This window comes from Podarcis filfolensis (assembly GCF_964270895.1).
Source record: "Podarcis filfolensis genome assembly, chromosome: 4".
NCBI lineage: Eukaryota > Metazoa > Chordata > Lepidosauria > Squamata > Lacertidae > Podarcis > Podarcis filfolensis.
Window position 1 is genome coordinate 99750211 of NC_139607.1, and position 24547 is coordinate 99774757.

General features: G+C 49.3%; 1 protein-coding gene across 21 annotated transcripts in view; it reads left to right on the forward strand.

Annotated features, from left to right (window-relative positions):
• The window catches only part of ARAP1 (ArfGAP with RhoGAP domain, ankyrin repeat and PH domain 1), a 135769-nt gene that overhangs the window by 34970 nt on the left and 76252 nt on the right, over window positions 1-24547 (forward strand). For 14 of the 21 annotated variants that reach the window (XR_014547101.1, XR_014547104.1, XM_083609556.1 and 11 more), the window contains exon 2: window positions 7745-8495. Coding sequence is in view for 16 of the 21 variants with exons in the window: in XM_083609556.1 (XP_083465682.1) it covers window positions 7828-8495 (668 nt within the window). In the remaining 5 variants the exon portion in view is untranslated. Of the gene's footprint in view, window positions 1-4775; window positions 4887-7744; window positions 8496-13707; window positions 13776-24306; window positions 24424-24547 lie in introns of those variants that run through there. The other 7 variants (XR_014547102.1, XR_014547103.1, XM_083609544.1 and 4 more) reach the window with 3 other exon arrangements.

Sequence of the window (24547 nt, forward strand, 5' to 3'; positions counted from 1 at the left end):
CTTTGTTGGCAAGGTGATGTCTCTGCTTTTTAAGATGCTGTCTAGGTTTGTCATTGCTTTTCTCCCAAGAAGCAGGCGTCTTTTAATTTCGTGGCTGCTGTCACCATCTGCAGTGATCATGGAGCCCAAGAAAGTAAAATCTCCCACTGCCTCCATTTCTTCCCCTTCTATTTGCCAGGAGGTGATGGGACCAGTGGCCATGATCTTCTTTTTTTTGATGTTGAGCTTCAGACCATATTTTGCGCTCTCCTCTTTCACCCTCATTAAAAGGTTCTTTAATTCCTCCTCACTTTCTGCCATCAAGGTTGTGTCATCCGCATATCTGAGGTTGTTGATATTTCTTCCAGCAATCTTAATTCCGGCTAGGGATTCATCCAGCCCAGCCTTTCCTGGCTGCTAGCTCCTGTCAAAGTCCCGCACGGGCAGGCAGGTGCTTGTGGCAACGGCCGAGGGAGAGGGAGCAAGTTGTGAGTCACCGAATTGTGACTGTGATGGGCAGCCGTTTCTTTTCGCGTTCCTTTTTTTAGCTGCAGGAAACTCCTTCCGCCCCCACATCCGGCAACTGTTTTGCAACTCCAGCGCCTCTGGGAGAGTGTGGCAGGAGAGGGTGCTGCCCTTTCTTAGCTTGCACCTCACCTCTTGCCCTAGAGGGCTTGGCCGTTCGGATTTAGCCTTCCAGACAAGAGGATTTAGTTGCAGGAGTGTGAAATTTTGCTAAAGGGCTTTTCAAAAGGCCTCGTGGTGCAATGCAATCACTAGAGAATTATTTGTCGGTTTTGCAAATATCACTCGGACAAGCAAGCAAGCAAACGACGGGAATACAGTCATACCTCGGGATACAGATGCTTCAGGTTGCGTTTTTTTGGGTTACGGACCGCCGAAACCCGGAAGTACCAGAACGGGTTACTTCCGGGTTTTAGCGGTTGCTCATGCGCAGAACCGCTAAATAGCGCTTTGCACATGCGCAGAAGCACTGAATCGTAACCCGCACATGCGCAGACATGCCGCTGTGGGTTGCAGATTCTGTGGGTTGCGAATGTGCACCCTGCATGGATCATGTTCGCAACCTGACTGTCCACTGTATATTGAATAAGGAAATTGTGTTGTCATTTAGCAGCAATACGAGACCATATAACACTGGTCCTGAAAGATCTACATTGGCTCGCAGTACGTTTCCGAGCACAATTCAAAGTGTTGGTGCTGACCTTTAAAGCCCTAAACGGCCTCAGTCCAGTATACCTGAAGGAGTGTCTCCACCCCCATCATTCTGCCTGGACATTGAGGTCCAGCTCCGAGGGCCTTCTGGCGATTCTCTCCCTGCGAGAAGTGAGGTGACAGAGAACCAGGCAGAGGGCCTTCTCGGTGGTGGCGCCTGCCCTGTGGAACACCCTCCCACTGACGGGCTGCCTTTCTCCCTCTCCGGGGAAAAGCCCCCAAGCGCCACACACACGCTCCGCGCAGCTCTTTAAAAGGAGAGCTGAGCAGAGCTTGGGATGGATATTTTCATATAATTCTCTCTCAATAATATGCAATCTGTAAATTTTAAATTTACTTTCCATAATTTTATCCAATCCTCAAATTGTATGTTATGGCCTGTGTCTAAAGAAAAGGACACATTCTACTCATGCAAAAACACGCTGACTCCCGGACAATCTGCGGGCCGGATTGAGAAGGCGATTGGGCCTTATCCGGCCCACGGGCCTTAGGTTGCTTATCCGTGCCTTTGACCTTACCACCTTGGGTGACCCTGCTGGGAGTCCGAGACTCCCGATGGCTTCACTCACAAGGGTCATAGGAACGCGGAAGCCCACTCACCACGACAATAGAATTGGAGAACTAGGAGGGACCCCAGTGGTCATCTAGTCCAACCCCCTGCAATTCAGGAATCTCAGCTCATGGGTCCCTGTTGGGGGAAACAACCGATGCCAGGTGATTAGGAGACATGACCAGTGGAGATTCCCGGTCTGGGACAACACTCGTCACTCCCCGCAATTTATGTCATGGTCTGGCCAGCCAAATGATGGTTTGCCAGGGGAACAGCAAGTCAGTCCCCCCCCCCCCTGTGTATTGTGTTAAAAGAGGATGTTGGGGAAATTAAAAAGTACGCATGGGGAAGGGATAGAGAAGGCGAGGAATCCAGAACAGGTTAGCCACCCCTGCCCTAGGGCACACCCTGGTTAAGAGTGGCAAAACCTTGAAAACGTTTCCTCCTTTTTTTTGTCTTCAAACTAAAAAAAACACAAACCCCAACCTGTAGACAAGAACGCAGTTGTAAGTTTAACACTGTGCCTGCTTCAAAGGCAGATTTTATATACCGTATTTTTCGCTCTATAGGACGCGCTTTTCCCCCTCCAAAAATGAAGGGGAAATGTGTGTGCGTCATATGGAGCGAATGCAGGCTTTCGCTGAAGCCTGGGGAGTGAGAGGGGTCGGTGCGCACTGACCCCTCTCGCTCTCCAGGCTTCAGGCAGCTATCTGCAAGCCTTTGGAGCGCTCCGAAGGCTTGCAGATAGCAGCCTGAAGCCTGAAGCCCAGGGAGCGCAGCGCCAACTGCCGCTGCACTCCCTGGGCTTCAGGCAGCTATCCGCAAGCCTTCTGAGCCCGGCGGGAGTTCCCGCCGGGCTCCGAAGGCTTGCGGATAGCAGCCTGTTCTGGGGGCTGGGGTCGTGGAAGCTCGGGCTTCCCCCGCCCCAGCCCCGCGGCTAAAAACAAAGCCGCGCGCAGCTTCTCCCGGCTGGAGAGGTTGCGCATGGCTAAAGAGGTCTGTCTGGGCTTCTTTGCTCTTTGGGGCTGGGCTGGGGGGGGGATATTTTTTTTTCTTTATTTCCCCCCCTAAAAACTAGGTGCGCCCTATGGTCCGGTGTGCCCTATGGAGCGAAAAATATGGTATATATAGATAGATGGATAGATGATAGATAGAAAGATAGCATACACATCCAAGCCTGAAAAAGGGTTCTGTGTCACTCCAAAAGCTTGCACACTCCAAAGCTTGCACTTGTGCATGCTTTGAATACTGTCGGTGTAAAGAATTTGCTGGGCGGCATACGGTTCCTCTTTGTACTGTATAGAGTAGACGGGAGCGGGTTGATCCGAGAGTCCGACTGGTGGCCAGGCCTGGTGTGGAAATAGAATAGAAGATCCCATGTGCCAGACATTGCTGTTCATATGATACACTTTCCGGTCATGGGGAGCAGAAATCTGAATAGGGAGCTCATCCAAACTTACCTTTTCCCTGTTATTTCCAGGCACAGATCCATTCTTTAAAACTCTGTGTCTGAGCAGTTTTTGTGTTTTTTTTTTGCCCTGGAGCTTCCCTTGCAAGACCCTGCTCTTTAGCACAAAACCCGAGCAAATGTCAGTTCAGGTCTTCCAAAGATTGCTCTTTGCTCCGATTCACCTTTAAAGAGCAGCTTTTCGCAGGGAAAGCTATGGAACTCAGACCTGGAACTTTAAAGCATGAATTTTTGGCTGGAAAAAGCAGAGGAAAGGTTAGGGTGGAGAAGCCTGACATGGTGTGGTTGTGACCTTGAATTCAAAACAGCGCTGTTTCTTCTTCATGTGATCTGTTTGGATGAGATGATCACAGAATCAAGACATAGAGTTGGAAGAGGGTCATCTATTTTAGTCCAACCCCTGCAATGAAGGAATCTGTCACCCTATGTGGGACTCAAACTACAACCCTGAGATTAAGAGTCCAACACAGATAGAAGCTGCTGACGGGCAAGACTTGAAGGCAGGGTGGATAAAAATCAATGTTTTTAAAAAAAATAATAATAAAAAAATTGGATTTTTTTACAATTTAAATTGGATTTTTTAAAATCTAAATTGGATTTTTAAAATAAAATGCTTTTAGAGAACAAAATCTTTCTAAAGATAGTTTTCTACGTATTTAAGTTACAGAGCCTAGGGCTTGCCGATCAGAAGGTCGGCGGTTCGAATCCCCGCGACGGGGTGAGCTCCCGTTGCTCGGTCCCAGCTCCTGCCAACCTAGCAGTTCCAAAGCACGTCAAAGTGCAAGTAGATAAATAGGTACCACTCCGGCGGGAAGGTAAACGGCGTTTCCGTGCGCTGCTCTGGTTCGCCAGAAGTCGCTTAGTCATGTTGGCCACATGACCCGGAAGCTGTACGCCGGCTCCATCGGCCAATAAAGCGAGATGAGCGCCGCAACCCCAGAGTTGTCCACAACTGGACCTAATGGTCAAGGGTCCCTTTACCTTTACCTCTATAGTCCAAAGGCTATTCATCAGGACATAAGGATTTGTTTTAAATTTTTCATGTGTGCTAAAACTCAGTATAAGTTTGTTTGTTTTTTTAAAAAAGTTTAACCACATCATTTAACAAACAGGGATACATATGCTATAATGTTATTGTTTTAGTTAAATAAATTGTTTAAGTTGTTATTAAGGGAATGATTATTTTTCTCCTTCCAATAAAGTACAGCAGAAAAGTTGTCCAAATATAAACAGTTAACTTATTAAACCTCACAATAAGTTCATAATTATCAGTCTATGTATTTATAAAAGTATAACCAAATCAGCAATTTTTGTTATAACTGTAAACACTACTGTACTCTGAAAATTTATTATTCCAAAAATGAAACCTTCATCTGGTTGTAAATATTAAGTTGATACCAGCAAGAATGAGCCTTTCTGTGAAAAAACGATTTAAATCAAGTCTTACTGACTAGTGATTTAAATCGTGATTTAAATCAATTTGATTTAAATCAAATCCGCCCGGCTTGAAGGTGACTTTGCTGTGCTCTGTCTGATTGGCAGGTCCTGCAGATCATCCGCACACTGTTTGTGCATCTGGTGCTAACGTGACGAAGCGCTTTGAACCACACAAAGGTCCCATTTTTCCCCATCAGGGCATTCCCCAGATTGCAGGTGAGCATTCAGTAAACAGAAACACCAAACCACTCGCACAAGCTCTTCGTTGGGTCTGTGGATCAGGACCATGGAGGGGTGGGAAGGAGACCTTGCTAATGCTGTAAACTGCCTTTCCACTCATGGAATCCTTACATTGTCACTTCAAAGCTTGCAGGCTTCAATGTTTTCACACATCCCTGTCTTGAATCCTGGCAGTAAAATCTCCAAGAAAGAAGAAATTCCTAGTTGTCTGAAATTTGCTGTGTGTGGGCCTTGCAAAACTGCAGAGTCGTTGTTCTCAGAGAGGGCTGGAGAGCCTGGCATGGGGACGCAACAAGAGATGACTTGCCGTTCCTATGATCATCATCATCATAATGTATTATTTATATCCCGCCCATCTGGTTGGGTTTCCCCAGCCACTCTGGGCGGCTTCCAACAAAGATTAAAAATACAGTCATACCTCAGGTTACAGATACGCCAGGTTGCGTTTTTTTTTGGGTTATGGACCCACCGAAACCTAGAAGTACCGTAAGGGGTTACTTCCAGGTTTCGGGGATTGCGCATGCGCAGAAGCACTAAATCGCGCTTTGCGCATGTGCAGAACTGCCGAATCACAACTCGCGCGTGTGCAGACGCACCGCTGTGGGTTGCGAAATCTGAGAGTTGTAAACGTGCATCCCGCACGGATCACGTTCGCAACCCAAGCATCCATTGTACATTAAAATGTCACACATTAAAAACTTCCCTAAACAGGGCTGCCTTCAGATGTCTTCTAAATGTCAGGTAGTTGTTTTTCTCTTTGACATCTGATGGGAGGGCGTTCCGCAGGGCGGGTGCCACTGCCGAGAAGGCCCTCTGCCTGGTTCCCTGTAACCTCACTTCTCGCAGTGAGGGAACCGCCAGAAGGCCCTCGGAGCTGGACCTCAGTGTCCGGGCAGAACGATGGGGGTGGAGACGCTCCTTCAGGTATACTGGACCGAGGCCGTTTAGGGCTTTCAAGGTCAGCACCAACACTTTGAATTGTGCTCGGAAACGTATGGGAGCCAGTGTAGGTCTTTCAAGACCGGTGTTATGTGGTCTTGGCGGCCGCTCCCAGCCCCCAGTCTAGCTGCCCCATTCCAGATTAGTTGTAGTTTCCGGGTCACCTTCCAAGGTAGCCCCACGTAGAGCGCATGGCAGTAGTCCAAGCGGGAGATAACCAGAGCATGCACCACTCTGGCGAGATCAGCGTTCGAGTCTCCTATTCTGCTCACTGGGATTATGATGGGCTAGACCTGGGGATGCTTTGACGTTTCGCTATTGCTTGGGATAATCGCCTCCTCTTGAGAAGGTGTGGACAGAGTGGGAGCCAAGCCAGGCGTTCTGTCCTAGGAGAAGGCTTTCTCAGTCGCCTTATCTTTGCTTGTTGATCTGAGCAAAAGGTGTATGGGAAGGGAGAGTGGTGCTTGAGTCCTCCATTGCTCTTTGCAGTGTTTTCACGGTCATTCACCTGAAGCACTTCAAGCAACCACTTCCTTGAACAGCAATATTTGGACTTAAATCCAAAGGTATGGAAATAAAAGGAGAGTGAGCGAAAGAATTCAGGTGGGCCTTCCCCTCCTTTTTTTCTTTGACGGTGTTCTGGTTTCAGACTAGGTGCTTAAATGGCAAAGCCCAGAGTGGCTGGGCCAACCCAGCCAGATGGGTTGGGGTATGTATGTATTGTGTAATAAACGAAAATCTGCCCTTATTCCCTTATGGGGGACACAAGAGCCCTTATAGAGTCCTTTGCAGGTTCTCCATTGGTCGGAGGAAATAACAGAGGCCAACCAGAGAATACTGAGAAGCAAAGCAGCTAGTAAGCCTGATCTTTATGGATCTGTTGCAACAGGGTGCCCCCTTCACACGCAGGAAAGGAGGAGGACCCAGAACACAGGTGTGCCTGCCCTTATATAGACATTTTAAATTGCCCGCCCTGGAGTCCAAGACCACCCCCAGACACATCATACCTACATCACAGAAAGGGCGGTCTACAGCAGAAATCTGAGTGCGTTGTTTATCTCCTGTCTGGCAGGTTACCTGTTAATGCTTACTTGATTGGATTACCTGGGGAGCCTGGCCAGTCTTTTGTAATGACAAGTACTTAGTTCCTGAGCCAGGTCACAGGCCCACCCTATTCATACACAGACATACCCTTAAGACAGGATTTGTGAAGGAAAAGACAATGGGGAGGCTTTTCCATTTTCCTTTGACCTTGCAGAGAAAACATTTGGTCAGTTTGGGAGCCAAAATGGCTCCAGGGCTGCCCTCCTGTGCTGCCTCAGACATGTGGCCCATACATTTATGTACGTGTTTGCCTGGCACATCCATGAACCTTTATTATTTATATAAGAAAGACCTTAATTTTTTTATTTCAGTATGTATGTATGTATGTATGTATGTATGTATGTATAAACAAACAAGCAAACAAACAAAGAACAAATAAAATTTTGCTGGCTTGCTTGCAGTAGTGTCTGTATTTTGAATTAAAAGCTGAAACATGCCTCTCATCAGCTTTAGCCTTTGCTGAACGAATGCCCCATGTGTTTTCACAAGTTAAGCCGGTGCATATTTAGTCAAAAGTTCACCTCACTGAATTCACCGGGGTTTGCTCACAGGCAACCCTGAGCAGGATTGGCATTTAAGGTGCCGTTGAAAGGCGGGTGGCTTTAAAAGAGGATTCAAAGACAGTGGATAGCTCAGTTGACGAGAGTGTGGTGCTGGCAATGCCAAGGTCGCAGGTTCGATCCCTGCATGGGACAGCTGCGTTGTAGGGGGTTGGGCTAGATGACCATTGAGGGTCCCTGTCAATTCTACAAGTCCATGATTTTATCTCTTTCCCTTGTTTCCTTCCCCAGGTGCAGACGCCGTTTGGGGTCCAGCGAAGACAGAGGAGCTGGAGGGATGAAGTGAGGCTTCGGCTGGTGCCCCTTCCGGTGCCATGGCGGACGGGGCCTCGCTCCCCATGGGCGACTGGCTCCGTGCCCTCCATCTGGAGCAGTACGCTGAGAACTTCGAGCGGAATGAGCTGTGGTGCGTCTCGGACTGCCAGCACCTGTCGGACGAGGCCCTGACCCGCCTGGGCATCCTTCTCCCCGGGCACCGCCGGCGCATCCTCTCTGGGCTCCTGAAGGCCTTCACGGAGGCGCTGCCCGTCATGGACGCCCCCAAACTGCCCCCCAGGAGGCCGGTGCCCCTGAAACGCAACATCTTCCGTGCCGGCGCTGCGACCGCGGCTTCCTCCACGGAGCAGGAGGCTGGGAGCGACTCGCCGACAGAAGCGTCGCCTCCTCGCCGGGAGCTGGAGGCAGCTCCCACGCCGCCACCCATCCCTCCCCGGACGAGCTGTCACCCGCCGCTGAAGTTTTCCTCTACTGCTGTGTCCGAACTTCCCGCAGGCCCTTCTCTTTTGGAGTTTACGTCGTCAGCAAGAGGCAGGCTCAGCCCGGATGCTGCGGCTGTGGAAGAGACGGAGAACCCTCCCCTGCCCCCTCTGCCTGCCAAGCGCCACCATCTGGAGGGCAAGCCCCCCACCCAAAAGGCCCCTCCGGTGCCCAGCCGCCCTCCCACGCTGCCCCCCAGGGGCCCACCCCAGAAAGCAGCGGCCAGGTGAGTCCGAAAGATGCAAAGGTGTTGGGCAGGGGGCGTTCCTGGGTGAGGGAACGGGCGCTTTCTTCCCACTGGCCTGAGCCGCTGCGGTGTAGTGGTTAGAGTGTCGGTCTGTGACTTGGGAGACCAGGGTTCGAATCCCCTCTCAGCCTTGTTGCTCGCTGGGTGACCCTGGGGCAGATGCTGAACCGGCGTTCGAAATTTGCCAGGCGCGTTTTGAACCCAGCTATTGGCCACTTGTAACCAGGTGAAGATGCCCGGGTGCCAGGATGGCACCTGAGGTCTCCACTGTAATAAACGGAAATCTGCCCTTATTCCCTTATGGGGGACACAAGAACCCTTTTAGAGTCCTTTGCAAGTTCTCCATCGGTCAGAGAAAATAACAGAGGCCAACCAGAGAATATTGAGAAGCAAAGCAGCTCGTAAGCCTGATCTTTATTGAACTGTTGCAACAGGGTGCTCCCCTCACACGCAGGAAAGGAGAAGGACCACGAACCCAGGTGTGTCTGCCCTTATATAGACATTTTTAATTGCCCGCCTTGGAGTTCAAGACCACCCCCAGACACATCATACCTACATCACAGAAGGGGTGTAGCTCAAGATCCCCCCAGATACATCATACCTACATCACAGAAAGGGCGGTCTACAGCAGAAATCTGAGTGCTTTGTTTATCTCCTGTCTGCCAGGTTATCTGTTTAATGGTCACTTGATTGGATAGCCTGGGGAGCCCGGCCAGTCTTTTGTAATGATAAATTCTTAGTTCCTGAGCCAGGTCAGGCTCACACCCTATTCATATCTTAAATGTGCCCTTAAGACAGGATTTGTGAGGAAAGAGACAATGGGGAGGTTTCCCACTTTGACCTTGCAGAGCAAACATTTGGTCAGTTTGGGAGTCAAAAATGGTTCCAGGGCTGTTTTCCTGTGCTGCTTCAGACATGTGGTTTATATATTTATGTATGTGTTTGCTTGGTACATTTATTTTATGTGTGTGTGTGTGACCTTAATTTTTTTATTTCACCACCATTGGGAGGTGCCTGCCTGGGGAATCCTTGGAGCTGCCTGTTTTCACGCAGAAATCCCACATCCTGTAGATATTTTATCTGCGCAATCAGAATGGATTCCAGGAACCAAAAAGTAGCATCGAAAAAGATGACTTTCGAGCCTCCTGGCCCCCAAACGGCAACGAGGCATTTTGTTTTGGCGACTGTAACCCTGGTTTAAGGGGCCATTTGGTACCTAGCCTATATATCTGAGTTTCTAACACTGATCTGAACCTACCCCGCAGGGTTGTTGTGCCGGTTAAATAAGGAGGGAGAGAAGAACTATGTGAAAAGGCGGCGGCGCCTTCCGGGAGACAAAAAACAGCAAAGGGTCTGGTGGCCTGTTTATGATGGCATTGTCTAGGCAAGCAGACTTTAAAAAGGGTTAGCATTTGATTCAAGATTCTGCAACCTGGTGCCCTTCAGATTGTTGGACTACATCTCCCATCAGCCCCAGTTAACTTTCTTGCCCTGATCTGGCCACAGTGATCCATGCGACAGTCAACTCTTGATGATTGTAACTCGCTCTACGCGGGGCTGCCCTTGAAGCTGACCCAGAAACTCCAGCGGGTGCAGAATGCTGCAGCAAGGCTCCTTACGGGGTCTCTGCCATGGGAGCATATTCACCCAGTGCTTTTCCAGCTGCACTGGCTCCCAAATGCACTGGTCAGGTTTAAGGTGCTGGTTTTGACCTTTAAAGCCCTATGCGGCCTCGGACCCTTGTACCTACGGGACCGCCTCTCCTGGTCTGCCCCGCGGAGGATCTTAAGGTCCACAAATGACAACACTTTGGCGGTCCTGAGCCACAATGAGGTTAGATTGGTCTCAACTAGGGCCAGGGCCTTTTCAGCACTGGCCCCAACTTGGTGGAATGCTCTGTCCCAAGAGACCAGGGCCCTGCGGGACTTGACATCTTTCTGCAGGGCCTGCAAGACAGAGCTGTTCTGCCTGGCCTTTGGTTTGGACTCAGTCTGACCCTTATGTTTCCCTCCCCTTATGGTTTTGATCTATGGGCTACTTTTAAAATGAGGCTGCATTTTAAATTGTTTCCCCCCCCCTTTTCTTTCTTTTTTCCTCCTGTTATGTTTTTATTGTAATTTTACTGGTGTTAGCTGCCCTGAGCCCGGCTCTGGCCAGGGAGGGTGGGGTATAACTAAAATTTATTATTATTATTATTGGAGTTGGGGAGGGGGCAAGGGGCTTTTAAGGACAGGCAGAAGAAAGGACTTCTTTGCACAGTGCATGAGCTGTGGAACTCCCTGCCACAGGGCAGGGATGGCTACCGACATGGATGGCTTTGATAAAGGATTGGACAAATTGGAGGAGGAGAGGGCTGTCCATGGATCCTGGCCATGATGGCTCTGTTCTCCCTCCATGGTCAGAGGCAGAAATGATTCCGAATGCCAGTTTCCAGAAACCACAGGAGGGGACAGGGCTGTTCTGCTCGGATCCTGCATTTGGGCTTCCCGTGAGCACTGGCTTGGCCAGGTGAGGTGAAACTTGAACTCCTACCTGGGCTGCAGTTTGCTATCTGAGCTACAATCCTTCAAAAACTGTGCGGAAGAGATCTTAAAGAGCGATGAGCATTTCTGAAGTGCCACCACTTTGTCCCAAAGAACAGCAAATCAGCTCAGATGGGTAGAACAGAACTTCCTTTTTGAGGGCAAATAGCCGGTTCCACAGAGTGAGGCTGTTTTTTGGGTGATGCTGCCACCTCGTGTTGAAATCAATTCAGCTGAGAAACCAGTGAGAGAAGTAAGTTAACAGGCACGGCTCCTAGGAATGTCTCCTGTTCAAGTCCAGCCCACATTGTAGAATCATGGAATATTACCGAGTTGGAAGGGACCCCAAGGGTCATCCAGTCCAACCCCCACGATGCAGGAATCTTACAGGAGCACAGATGGGGGTGCCAATTTTCTGCATGCCCAACATCTCTAGTTAAAAGGAAACAACCTTGTCTGAGAACCTGGAAAATAATAATAATAATAATAATGCGGTACTTTGGGTTTGTGTGCCGGGGAACACTCATTCTTGAATCCTACTCGGTGACCTTGGGCAATCACTCTCTCTCAGCCTAACCTACCTCACAGGGTTGCTGTGAGGGTGAATTTGGAGTGTGTTGGGGAGAGAACTGTGTGTTCCACCGTGAGCTCCTTGCTGGCCACATGACCCAGAAAGCTGTCTGTGGACAAATGCCGGCTCCCCCGGCCTGAAATAATAATAATAATAATAATAATAATAATAATAATAATAATAATAACAACAACAACAATAATTATTATTATTATTTATTTATACCCCACCCATTTGGCTGGGTTCCCCCAGCCACTCTGGGCGGCTTTCAACAGAATATTAAAATACTATTAAATACTATTAAAATACTATTAAATATTAAAAGCTTCCCTAAAGAGGGCTGCCTTCAGATGTCTTCTAAATGTCAGGTAGTTGTTTTTCTCTTTGACATCTGGTGGGAGGGTGTTCCACAGGGCGGGTGCCACCACCGAGAAGGCCCTCTGCCTGGTTCCCTGTAACTTGACTTCTCACAGCGAGGGAACCGCCAGAAGGCCCTCGGAGCTGGACCTCAACGTCTGGGTAGAATGATGGGGGTGGAGATGCTCCTTCGGGTATACTGGGCCAAGGCTGTTTAGGGCTTTCAAGGTCAGCACCAACACTTTGAATTGTGCTTGGAAACATCTTGGGAGCCAGTGTAGGTCTATAGAGACACTGTACATGAAAGCAAGCACTAGCAGGGCACTCACAGTGGTGGCCCCCACAAGTGGAACTCCCTGCCTGGGGAAATCCCACTTCTAGCCGTGTTCAGGCTCAGCTTGGAATTTCTCCTCTTTTGTTCAGGCCTTTGGGATGTGTGTGTGCATATACGAAGGGTGTCAGGGAGATATTATCTGCTGCCATTTTTGTAGATTTTTAAAAACGATGAAATGTATTGCTTTGTTGCTTGAGATCCGGTGTGATTTAGTGCTTATAGTGCCGGACTGGGACCTGAGTGACCAAGGTTCGAATCCTCCACTCGGCTATGAAGCTCCCTGGGTGACCTTGGCTTAGCCTACCTCACAGGGATGTTGTGGGGATCAGTTGAGGAGGGGGAGAACCATGTTGTTGTTGTTTAGTCGTTTCCGACTCTTCGTGACCCCCTGGACCAGAGCACGCCAGGCACTCCTGTCTTCCACTGCCTCCCACAGTTTGGTCAAACTCATGCTGGTAGCTTCGAGAACACTGTCCCACCATCTCATCCTCTGTCGTCCCCTTCTCCTTGTGCCCTCCATCTTTCCCAACATCAGGGTCTTTTCCAGGGAGTCTTCTCTTCTCATGAGGTGGCCAAAGTCTTGGAGCCTCAGCTTCAGGATCTGTCCTTCCAGTGAGCACTCAGGGCTGATTTCCTTCAGAATGGATAGGTTTGATCTTCTTGCAGTCCATGGGACTCTCCAGAGTCTCCTCCAGCACCAGAATTCAAAAGCATCAATTCTTCGGTGATCAGCCTTCTTTATGGTCCAGCTCTCACTTCCATACATCACTACTGGGAAAACCAAAGCTTTACAGGGATGTAATTGCAAAATTGTTATGCCGTGGTTCGGCTCGTTCCTCCTGGGCCGTGTCCAGAAAGCGGGACAAGTCTAAACTGAATTCTGTCCTCTTAGGCAAAGATCACAAGACAAGCTGGCTGGTAGCCAGATTCTGCGCCCAGATTTGTAGGTACAGATCATCCTCTAGAATAAAATAGCTTACTAGGAAAATGCTGAAGTTGCCCTTTGGGGCGCCTCAGGGTCAATTTTTATGGTAGCCCAAATCTCAGTTGGACGGGTGTATGTATATATCTCAATTTTAACTCATGAGCTATTGCTGCAATCTGCTCCGATTGTATAGTTTATCTTTATGAACGCTGTTTTTATTGTGTTATGTTATGGAAGCTGGTCTTTGACCGTAATAAATTATCTCATCCAACTATCTACCCAGCTCTACCTCTCACACAGGTCCTGTGTGAGTGTCTGGAGACAGCTGTAGGAAGGATGGCAGCGTAGGCAAGTCAGTTTGGCCAATCGTGGTTCCAGACGGGCAGCGGCAGTTGGTGAGAGCGAAACAGCTTTCCTTGGCAGACTGGAGTGAAGACTTGGACTTGCAAGTCGGTGAAAGGGGGGTGTCAGACGGAGCCGATCGGCAGACCTTAGCGATGTGGCCCCTTTTGGAACACGTCCGACAGATGGCGTCTCTGAATCGATTGAGGTTGAATCCTGACAAGACAGAAGTACTCTTTTTGTGGGACAGGGGGTGGGTGGGTATGGAGGACTCCCTGGTCCTGAATGGGGCAACTGTGCCCCTGAAGGACCAGGTGTGCAGCCTGGGAGTCATTCTGGACTCACAGCTATCCACGGAGGCGCAGGTCAATTCTGTCTCCAGGGCAGGTGTCTACCAGCTCCATCTGGTACGCGGGATGAGACCCTCCCTGCCCGCAGACTGTCTTGCCAGAGTGGTGCGTGCTCTGGTTATCTCCCGCTTCAGCCATTCTTTTGAGATGGTAAATGACTTGCTTCTTGAATCGAAGGTCACACGCCCACCTTACCCATACACCAAATATGCCCTGAAAACAGGATCTGTAGGATTTGTTTAGTGAAAAGAACTGGGGAAAGTTTATCAAAGGCATTTGCTTCTGCAGAGGAAACACTTTGAGTCATTAGGAGAGACAAGATGGCTTTCGGGATTGATCTGTGCGCTAAAATAAAGGACAGTGTTTTCAGGGTTTCTTTCCTGAATACCCAAGGTTGGGGGAATTGTTTTCTGTGCAGTGTGTGCACCCTTAAAATGTTATAGCAATTACAAACAAAAGCCAGGCACTTTGAAACACAGGTTGCTTCTGTCTTGCAGCCCTCTTGTTTCTGAGCAACGCAGATTGTCTTTTCTCACTCTCTCTCTCTCTCTCAAGGCTAGACCCTTCAGAACCTCCGGGGTCTGTGCAAAAAACAAAAAAGGAGAATGAAAAGAAGTTTCTGCGAGAGGAGGAAGTCTGCCAGCCGTGGTGGATTCTGGGTGCTGTCGCTTTCTCTCTCCCACTTTCATATTCTCTCTCTTTAAAGCAGCCTGTCCGCTGTCTCTCTCTCTGCAATTTTCAGGAAGTCCTTTCAGGAAGCGCTTTTGCCGAAAGCAACAAGAAAAAGTTTGCTCTGCAAAGGTTGCGGTCTCTTGGCTTTTCCAGTTCATCTGGAGGGGGGCTCCCTTTCTCTCCCTTTCTCTCTCTTTCTTTTTCTCTGGGGCAGCTCTCTGAAGGTGGATCTTTGAGACAAAAGGTCAGAAAAGGGGCGCCCCCTTTTTTGCTGCTCTCTTGTGCCCCGCTGGCATTTGGGAGCCAGCCTGCCTGCCACGGGACTGCAGAGGTCTCCGCCTTCGCCGCCACTTCCCCCAGGTAACAGATCTGAGGACAAACTTGGACTTGTCTCCTTTTTGCAAAGCAAGGAGCTGAAAGGAAAGCAGCAAAGGAGAGGCATGACTTTTGCTTTGTGTGAGTATTGATCTCGCCTCCGGGCTGTTGAAAACTGCTCTGTGTCGACATATTTTGGAAGGAGATTTGGGGCTTTTGTGGGGTGGGTGGGGAAAACATCGCCTTGTGTAGGGGAGAGGGAGAAATGTAACTTTCTTGATATGGATTTATTTATTTTTTAAAGCTGCTTGGTTTCTCCCAGTTTGGGGCTTTGTTCCTGGAAGGTCTGAGGTTCTATGAGATTTATATGTGTGTAGAAGTTGGGAAACTTTGTTGAAGCTTTGTGAAGCGTTGACCCCCAGGAGAGTCGCTGAAGCTCCAAGACTGAGAGGGTACTGGCAGAATCATAGAATTGTGGAATCAGGAGGGATCCCCAAAGATCATCATTCTAGACCAACCCCCTGCAATGCAGGAATCTAAAGTTCCCTGGCAATCACTTATCAGGGTTATTGATTCTGGACTGGGATAGTTTCCCCTGTCATGAGAAACATGGGTGAAAGATGACTAGGATTTATTGGGGCTTTTCCGGCTGCTGAAAGGAATCTTTGATAACAAATCAAATGGAAATGTATTTTATCAGCCTGGAGCCCTCCCAGCCAGCTGGGAGTTGTAGTCCAAAAACATCTGGCGGGAACCAGGCTGGTGAAGGCTGGGATAGAGAGTGTATGTTCTCCCCCACTCCAAAGTTGGTTATCCCCATGTTAATCAGTTCAGTAGATTGATTAACTAACGTGCCGCCCCCTACTTAAAATTCGAATTATTACATAAAACAATATTGAATAGGTTGGAAAATGCATATGTTGCAGTCTACACAGAAACACAGGGTGTTTTTCCCCCAAGGTTGGCTTTTCACTGTTAACATCAGGATTTCCCCCGATTTTTATTGATCATTTGATTTTTATTGATCATTTTATTCTTTTATCTCTTTTGTAAAATGCTTCGAGTTGTTTTTTTTAACAGTCAAGCAGGGTATAAATTTTATGAAATAAATAAATATGATTTATTCATATATATATAGAGAGAGAGAGAGAGCGCGCGCAGCAATAAATGAGAACATGCCTTTCGGATAAAAAATGTTTTTATACACACACACACACACACACACACACACATACATATAATTTCCAAAAATCATATAACATATTTTCTTATCTTATACAATGTTTTGGATTTCCATCAACTACAGTGGTACCTCTGGATGCGAATGGGATCCGTTCTGGAGCCCTGTTCGCATCCTGAAGTGAACGCAACCCGCGTCCGCATGTCTGCGCATGCGCAGGTCGCGATTCACCGCTTCAGTGCATGCACATGATGTCATTTTGAGCATCTGCACATGCGCAAGCGGCGAAACCCGGAAGTAACGTGCTTCATCCCGAAGCTACTTCAGTATGACTGTACATCTGAAGATTTTTCAATCTTTATCACTTAATCTGCATTTCATTAATTTCACTATTACTTTTAATAGTCCTTCACTAATAATTTTCATTATAATTTTCTCTGCAATATTTCGCCTAATCCTCCTTACAAAACTTCTTGCAGTCCTGCTAGCGTAATCTGTTGATTACAATTGCTTTTCAAATAATTCACGTATTTACTCCAGTCCGGATAAAAAATGTTTCTTAGACCTACCTCAAAACGGGCCAAGGAGAAGTTCAGCGGATCTCCCGAGAGATCTCCCTTTGTGGAGCCACCACTGAAAAGGCCTTTGCCGAAGATGGGGCAGAGAACACAACCCCAAGTGAAGATGCCCGGGTGCCAGGATGATGCCTGGCGTCGCCACCATCTGGAGCTGCATGCCCAGGGATCCTCGGATCGGGACTGTTTTCACAAACTAGCAACACATCCTGTAGAATTCTATCGGTGATATTTTATCTGAACAATCAGAACAAATTTCAGGAACCAAAAAGGTCGTACAGTGGTACTTCAGGTTAAGTACTTAATTTGTTCCGGAGGTCCGTACTTAACCTGAAACTGTTCTTAACCTGAAGCACCACTTTAGCTAATGGGGCTTCCTGCTGCCGCTGCGCTGCCGGAGCACGATTTCTGTTCTCATCCTGCAGCAAAGTTCTTAACCCGAGGTACTATTTCTAGGATAGCGGCGTCTGTAACCTGAAGCGTCTGTAACCCGAGGTACCACCGTAATGAAATATATGACTTTTGTGCCATCTGCCCCCAAAACGGCAACTGGGCATTCTATTTTGGCGACTATAACCCTGGTTTAGGGGACGCGGGTGGCGCTGTGGGTTAAACCACAAAGCCTAAGACTTGCCGATGAGAGGTTCAGTGGTTCGAATCCCCACGACAGGGTGAGCTCCCGTTGCTCGGTCGCTGCTCCTGCCAATCTAGCAGTTCGAAAGCACATCAAAGTGCAAGTAGATCGATAGGTACCGCTCCAGTGGGAAGGTAAACGGCGTTTCCGTGCGCTGCTCTGGTTTGCCAGAAGCGGCTTAGTCATGCTGGCCACATGACCCAGAAGCTGTACGCCGGCTCCCTCGGCCAGTAAAGCGAGATGAGCGCTGCAACCCCAGAGTCGGCCACGACTGGACCTAATGGTCAGGGGTCCCTTTACCTTTACCTAACCCTGGTTTAAGGAGCCATTTGGCACCCAGCTTATATACCTGAGTTTCTAACGGTCCACAAAGATTGTGCAACGTCACTAAGGCTGGCAACGACAACACCACTGTGTGGGAATCCCTCGCGGACGACTGCCTGGAGACAGGTTGTGCATCCACAGTAGTGACCGGAGGAGGAATGACCGCTGGGAGGAGTGCAGAGAGACCAAATGCCCGGGTGTGTCTGCATCAGCGCAACTGGACACCTTCATCTGCCCCAGCTGCAACAAAACATGTCTCTCCCGTAACGGTCTCTACAGCAACAGCAGGCGCTGCAACCTCCCGGCAGTTTGAGATCATCCCCAAAGGCGCGTTCCTCCACTGTCTCCCGAGAGGGGCGGCCGCCGCTTTGACCTCAACTACCACCTTTCCCCTTCCTCCAAGGCTTCTATCTCCTTTCTCCATGAGCCTAGGCAACCCCTGAGTTGTTGATTCTTCGGTGGTGGTGGTGGGGAAGTGGTGTGCGGTGGGTCAGGCGTGGAAGGCGGAGAAGGAGGGCTGAGAGCGGCGGCAGCGAGGCTCAGGCAGCACGATGCCTCCCTTCCCATCGGAGCAGCCCCAATCCCATTCCTACCTGTGTGCAAGCAGGAAGGGGCGGGGATCTCTCAGCTGGGAAGGGAGTCTTCCCATTGCCTAACCGAGAGATCCCTGCCCCCTCCTGCTTGCACGCAAGCTCTGATAGGCAGCGTGAAGCCTCCCTTCACACCTGAGAGATCCCCGCCCCGCTTGCACGCAAGTAAGAGTTTGGAGGCTGTTCTGATAGGCACCATGAAGCCTCCCTTCACAGCTTAGTACAGCAGAGACTGTACTTTTTGAGAATTCTAAGGAAAAACCATCTTCCGCAGAAACTGCTGCTTGCCTTCTATCACTGTGCCATTGAGAGCGTGCTCACTTATGGCTTATGTGTGTGGTACGGAAGCTGTACTACCCAGGACAGGATGGGGTTGTGCAGAGTTGTTAAGGCAGCAGAGAGCATTGTTGGCTGCCCACTTTCCACCTTAGAGCAGATTTATGCCACAAGGTGCCATAGGAAGGCACTGGACATAGTAAAAGATCCATCGCATCCTGGTCACTGTCTCTTCGAGCTCCTGCCATCGGGACGGAGATACAGGACGATGAAGACAAGAACGAGCCGTCTTAAGAACAGCTTCTTCTCCAGAGCGATCTCGGCCCTGAATGGGAAGCCTGGACTTTGAAAGTCATCTAATCTTCCTTGCTGTACTATACTGTATTGTTTAATTAGTGTTTTTATGGAGCAGTCAAGTAATTTCGTTGTCCCTGAGAGGGGGCAATGACAATAAAGATATTATTATTATTATTATTATTAGTTGCTGGGGTCAGGGAAGGTGGAGGCAGCCCGGAAGCTGCATCTTTGAGCCCCTGCACCACCATCACATGGGGACTTCCGAACAGCTCCTGAAGCCAGCCAGAGCCAACTGCTCTGGGCTGCTGAGACTGCCGCTGCTGCGTTTCCCGGGGAACATTAGATGAAACCCGGGGACATTCCGGGGATGGAATTTGTCCGGGGACTTATTCGTGAATCTGGGGACTGTCCCCGGGAAATGGGGACGTCTGGTAACCCTAGTGTAGTCAGCACCAAGCCGGAATTAATGCTGCATTTAATGCTTATGAGCCAGAAATTATCCTTTCTTGGCAAGGGAACAGGGATTTTTTTTTTTTATCTACAAGAAGCGGCCATTTAATTCAGTTGTGATTCCAGCGTTGCAGGGGGAGCAGTCGACTAGGTGCTTTTTGGTTGCCTTCTGCTTCTGCGATTCCACTTTAAACAAATGGCTTTCCTCTCTCCTTCTCCCCAAACGAATTATGAAGATTGTGGCCCACATTCTTAATTTGCCCAGTGCGGCCAGATTCCTAAATGCAGGGGGTTGGACTTGATGACCTTTGGGGGCCCCCTTCCAACTCTGCAATTCCACCAGCCTAGAAAGCAGCCTTGAGAATGGTGGAGCATTTCCTCACAAGGAGCTGGCTTGGGTTATTCCCGTCTCCATCTTTCCAGAACCTAATGACAGGGCTGTAAGGAAATAATTAACAGGATTCTGGCTCTTTTTTGCGGCCAGTGCTGTCGGGAGACAAGGGAGTCCCTGTTCCTGCAGCTGAGGCGGGTGCTGAGTTTGGAGAGAGGGGAGTTTCTTTCAGCTCTTTCTCTCCAGCTTGTGGTCTGCTTGGCCTCTCCGTCTCCTTTGCCCTCTCCGGCATCTATATTTAGGGCTCTCTCAGACAGCGCTAATTTGGGTGCAGAGAGGGCAAGTCTTTTCCATATGCATTTAGGAACAATGGGCAGCACAGACTGGGGGTCACCAACTCTCTGACCCTCTGCATGTTTCCACGCTTGAGTGTGTCGTGAAGTTTAATACACACCAAGAGTAGAGGTATTCCTAAAAATTGTTGTTTATTTCATATAGGAATCTCTTAAAAGGTAAAGGGACCCCTGACCATTAGGTCCAGTTGCGGACGACTCTGGGGTTGCAGCGCTCATCTCGCTTTACTGGCCGAGGGAGCTGGCGTACAGCTTCCGGGTCATGTGGCCAGCATGACTAAGCCGCTTCTGGCAAACCAGAGCAGCACACGGAAACGCTGTTTACCTTCCCGCTGGAGTGGTACCTATTTATCTACTTGCACTTTGACGTGCTTTTGAACTGCTAGGTTGGCAGGAGCAGGGACCGAGCAACGGGAGCTCACCCCGTCGCAGGGATTCAAACCACCGACCTTCTGATCCGCAGGTCCTAGGCCCTGTGGTTTAACCCACAGCGCCACCCGCGTCCCGAGGAATCTCTTACCATAGAATAAAAACATATATGCAGTGTTAGAAACTTAGGTATATAAGCTAGACACCAAATGGCTCTTTAAACCAGGGTTAAAGTTGCCAAAACAGAATGCCTAGCTGTCATTTTGGGGCCAGACAGCACAAAAGTCGTATACAGCCATATCTTGAGTTACGAACGCTGCGGGTTGCGTGTTTTCGGGTTGCGGACCGTGCCGAACCCGGAAGTACTGGAACGGGTTACTTTCGGGTTTCAGCGCATGCACAGAAGCACAAAATGATGCCACACACATGTGCAGAAGTGCCGAATTGCGCGTGCGCAGATGCGGTGCTTCAGGCTTTGAACGCTCTGGGTTGCAAACGTGCCTCCCGCACGGATCACGTTCGCAACCCGAGGTATGACTGTACAGTCGTGCCTTGGATCTCGAATGCCTTGCCTCCTGAATAAATCGGCTCCCGAACGATCGAAACCCGGAAGTGAGCATTCCAGTTTTCGAATGCTTTTTGGAAGCCGAACGCCCGGCTGCAGGAGCCTCCTTCAGCCAATCGGAAGCCGCATGTTTTGGAAGTTGAATGGACTTCTGGAACAGATTCCGTTTGACTTCCCAGGTTCCAAGGTATTTCAGTATGACCTTCTTGGTTCCTGAAATTCGTTCTGATTGTTCAGATAAAATATAACAGATAGAATTCTACAGGATGTGTTGCTAGTGTGTGAAAACGGGCAAGAGCCAAGGATCCAGGTGCAGGAGACGTCATGTGTCTGCCTGGTGCTTGCCTGGCACCTGGACATCCTCCCTGGGTTGCAAGTGGCCCATAGCCAGGTGCAAAATGTGCTTGACTCCTGGCAGATTTTCTGCCTATATCCATAAAAATGCAAGGCTGTCGTCACACTGCTCCCATTGGAGGATTTGTAGGGCTGTATTACAATCCTGGATTTGCACAAAGTCAAGGGTCGGTAGGGGAGCAAAGGGAAGGCAGGTTGCATCAAACCAATGGCCATAGCATGGGCATGAGAAGGGGGGAGACACTGAAGGGGGGGGGGAATTGTGGTTTAAAACAACAGTTTACTCAAAGTCTAGTGTCCCGATCAAGGGAAGTAATGGTACCACTGTATTCTACTGTGGTCAGACCCCATCTGGAATACTGGGTCCAATTCTGGGCACCACAATTTAAGAAGGATGTTGACAAGCTGGAAGGTGGGCAGAGTAGAGTGACCAAGATCCAGGGTCTGGAAAGGATGCCTGATGAAGAATGGCTGAAGGAGCTGGGTATGTTTAGCCTGGAAAAGGGGAGACTCAGAGGAGATATGACAGCCATCTTCAAATATCTGAAGGCCTGTCACATGGAGGAGGGAGCAGGCTTGTTTTCTCCTGCTATGGAGGGTAGGACTCGAACCCATGGCTTCAAGTTGCAAGAAAGGAGATTCCAACTAAATATAAGGAAGAACTTCCTGCCAGTCAGCTGAATGGTCTCCCTCGGGAGTTTGTTGACTGTCCTTCCTTTTGAGCAAAGCTTGGATGGTCATCTGTCATGGATGATCAAACTGAGATTCCTGCATTACGGGGGTTGGACTAGATGGCCTTTGGGGTTCCTTCCAACTCTGCAATCCTATGCTGCTTTGACGGAAGTAAGCTCCCCTGGGTTGCTGGTTATCACTTTGCACAAAGTTGTAAGGGTGATCTCAAAGCTGGCTTAGTAGTCAGATAGCTTCTGTTACATCTCCCATTATTTTTTCAAGCTATGTACTGTATTTTTCGCCCTATAGGATGCACTTTCCCCCCTCCAAAAATGAAGGGGAAATCTGTGTGCGTCCTATGGGGCGAATACAGGCTTTCGCTGAAGCTTGGAGAGCGAGAGGGGTTGGTGCGCACTGACCCCTCTCGCTCTCCAGGCTTCAGGAAGCTATCAGCAAGCCTGGGGAGCCCGTGGGAGTTCCTGCAGGGCTCCCTAGGCTGCGGATAACAGCCTGTCGCCCGGCGTGTGGGGTGCTCTGAAGCCGACCGCCCAGTGCGCCAGGCAGACATCCGCACCATCAGGAGCCCTGCGGGAGTTAAGCAGAGCGCCCCGTGCGCCGGGCAGACATCGGCCAGCCCCACAAGCTCGGGGGACAGCGGGGAGGCGCAGTGCCACCATACCGCTGTTCCCCGACCTGGATTTTTTTTGGGGGGGGGAATAAAGGAAATTTTTTTCCCCTTTATTTCCCCCTCAAAAAACTAGGTGCGTCCTATGGAACGGAGCATCCTATGGGACGAAAAATACGGTACTTTGTCTGATTGATATTCTAGTAAAGGTAAAGGTACCCCTGCCCGTACGGGCCAGTCTTGACAGACTCTAGGGTTGTGCGCTCATCTCACTCTAGAGGCCGGGAGCCAGCGCTGTCCGGAGACTCTTCCGGGTCACGTGGCCAGCGTGACAAGCTGCATCTGGCGAGCCAGCACAGCACACGGAACGCCGCTTACCTTCCCACTAGTAAGCGGTCCCTATTTATCTACTTGCACCCAAGGGTGCTTTCGAACTGCTAGGTTGGCAGGCGCTGGGACCGAGCGACAGGAGCGCACCCCGCCGCGGGGATTTGAACCGCCGACCTTTCGATCGGCAAGTCCTAGGCGCCGAGGCTTTAACCCACAGCGCCACCCGCGTCCCGATTGATATTCTACAGCCTTTTAAATGTCTTTGTAGGAAGTGGGGGGGGGGTTATTGCTTTTATTTTATTTTAACAATCTCCTTGTGTTTTTACCTTGCGTGAAGCTCTTGTGACGAAGGGCCGAATATGAATCTAATAATACTTTGCAATATAAATTGAGCAGAAACCTCTACATAAGGGAAACAAGAAGGCCTCTCCCAGGCAGTCTCGCTGCAGCTCTTGCCCTCATTGTGTCTGGCTAATCAGCATTCATTTGGAATTGCCTTTGCGCCCCAAATGCATTTTGTTCTGCCCCCTACAAGATGGGGGTCTGATGCTCATTTTCGGCACACTTTTAGCGCTGCGTTGGCCAGACCCCTTTCTCCAGATGCGTGTGAAGGAGGCGCAGAGCTTCTACCCAAAGTTATTTTTTATTATTATTGATACAGCAAGAAAATAAAAAAGGGAAAACACAAATACCGAATTACACACAGCAATAAGAATAGACACAGAATTTTCTTAACAAACAATAAGACATAAATTGGTCTTAACACTAAAGACCCAACCTCCCGTCTATTCCATATTTCGATTTCATATAACTTATTGCCGATACACACCTTTATCGTCATTAAACTTTTTCTTAATATATCTTAATTCTTATATCTGCCTTGCAACTGTTACTGAAGTTCCTCGAATGCCGTAACCGAGTTTAAACTACTGTATTTATATTTCAAATATTTTTTGAAAACCTCCCATTTTGAAACAAATTCCTGTTTTGATTTATTCTTTTTTTTCCTGATAGACTGTCTAATTCTGAATATTCTGTCAGCTTTTGAATCCAATCTTGAATAGAGGGAATTTCATTACTCTTCTGTTTTGCCGCGATAAGAACTCTACCCAAAGTTTCATGAGCTTGACAATACCCTCTGGCTTGGCGCACCTTTTCCATTCAGCCTCTTGGAGCAAGGATTACTGCCTCTTTGTTTCCTGCATGGATGGCTGACGCTCGTTTCTATAGAGACGGCAGCCCAGGGAGAGCCAGGCCCATTTGGATTTGCCCATGTAAGCTTCCACCACTGCCCTCCTAGCCTGCCCAGAGGCTGGCTGTCCGGGAGCCAGGAATAGGGTGTCCGGCCCCCCCAAATCCCATCAGGCTACAAGTGACCCCAGAGGTAACCCCAGAGCCTGGACGCCAGCCCTGTAAGGGGGGCTCTGCTGCAGCTTGGACTTGCCAGGGACCCTTTAGCTGCGGTTCTTGCATCCCAGGGGTTGGACTTGATGAGCTCTGGGGGTCCCTTCCAACTCTCTAGTTCTATGATTGTATGAGGCCAGCCAGGATTCCTCTTTTGCTGCTTCTGATCTCCTCTGTTCTTTGCATTCAGGTCAGTTCCACTCTTAAAAAGAGAGAGAGATTGAGAGAGAGAGAGAGAGATTTTGTTCTTTTAAAGCAGCCTTTCTCAACCTGTGGGTCCCCAGATGTTGTGGGACTACAACTCCCATCACCCC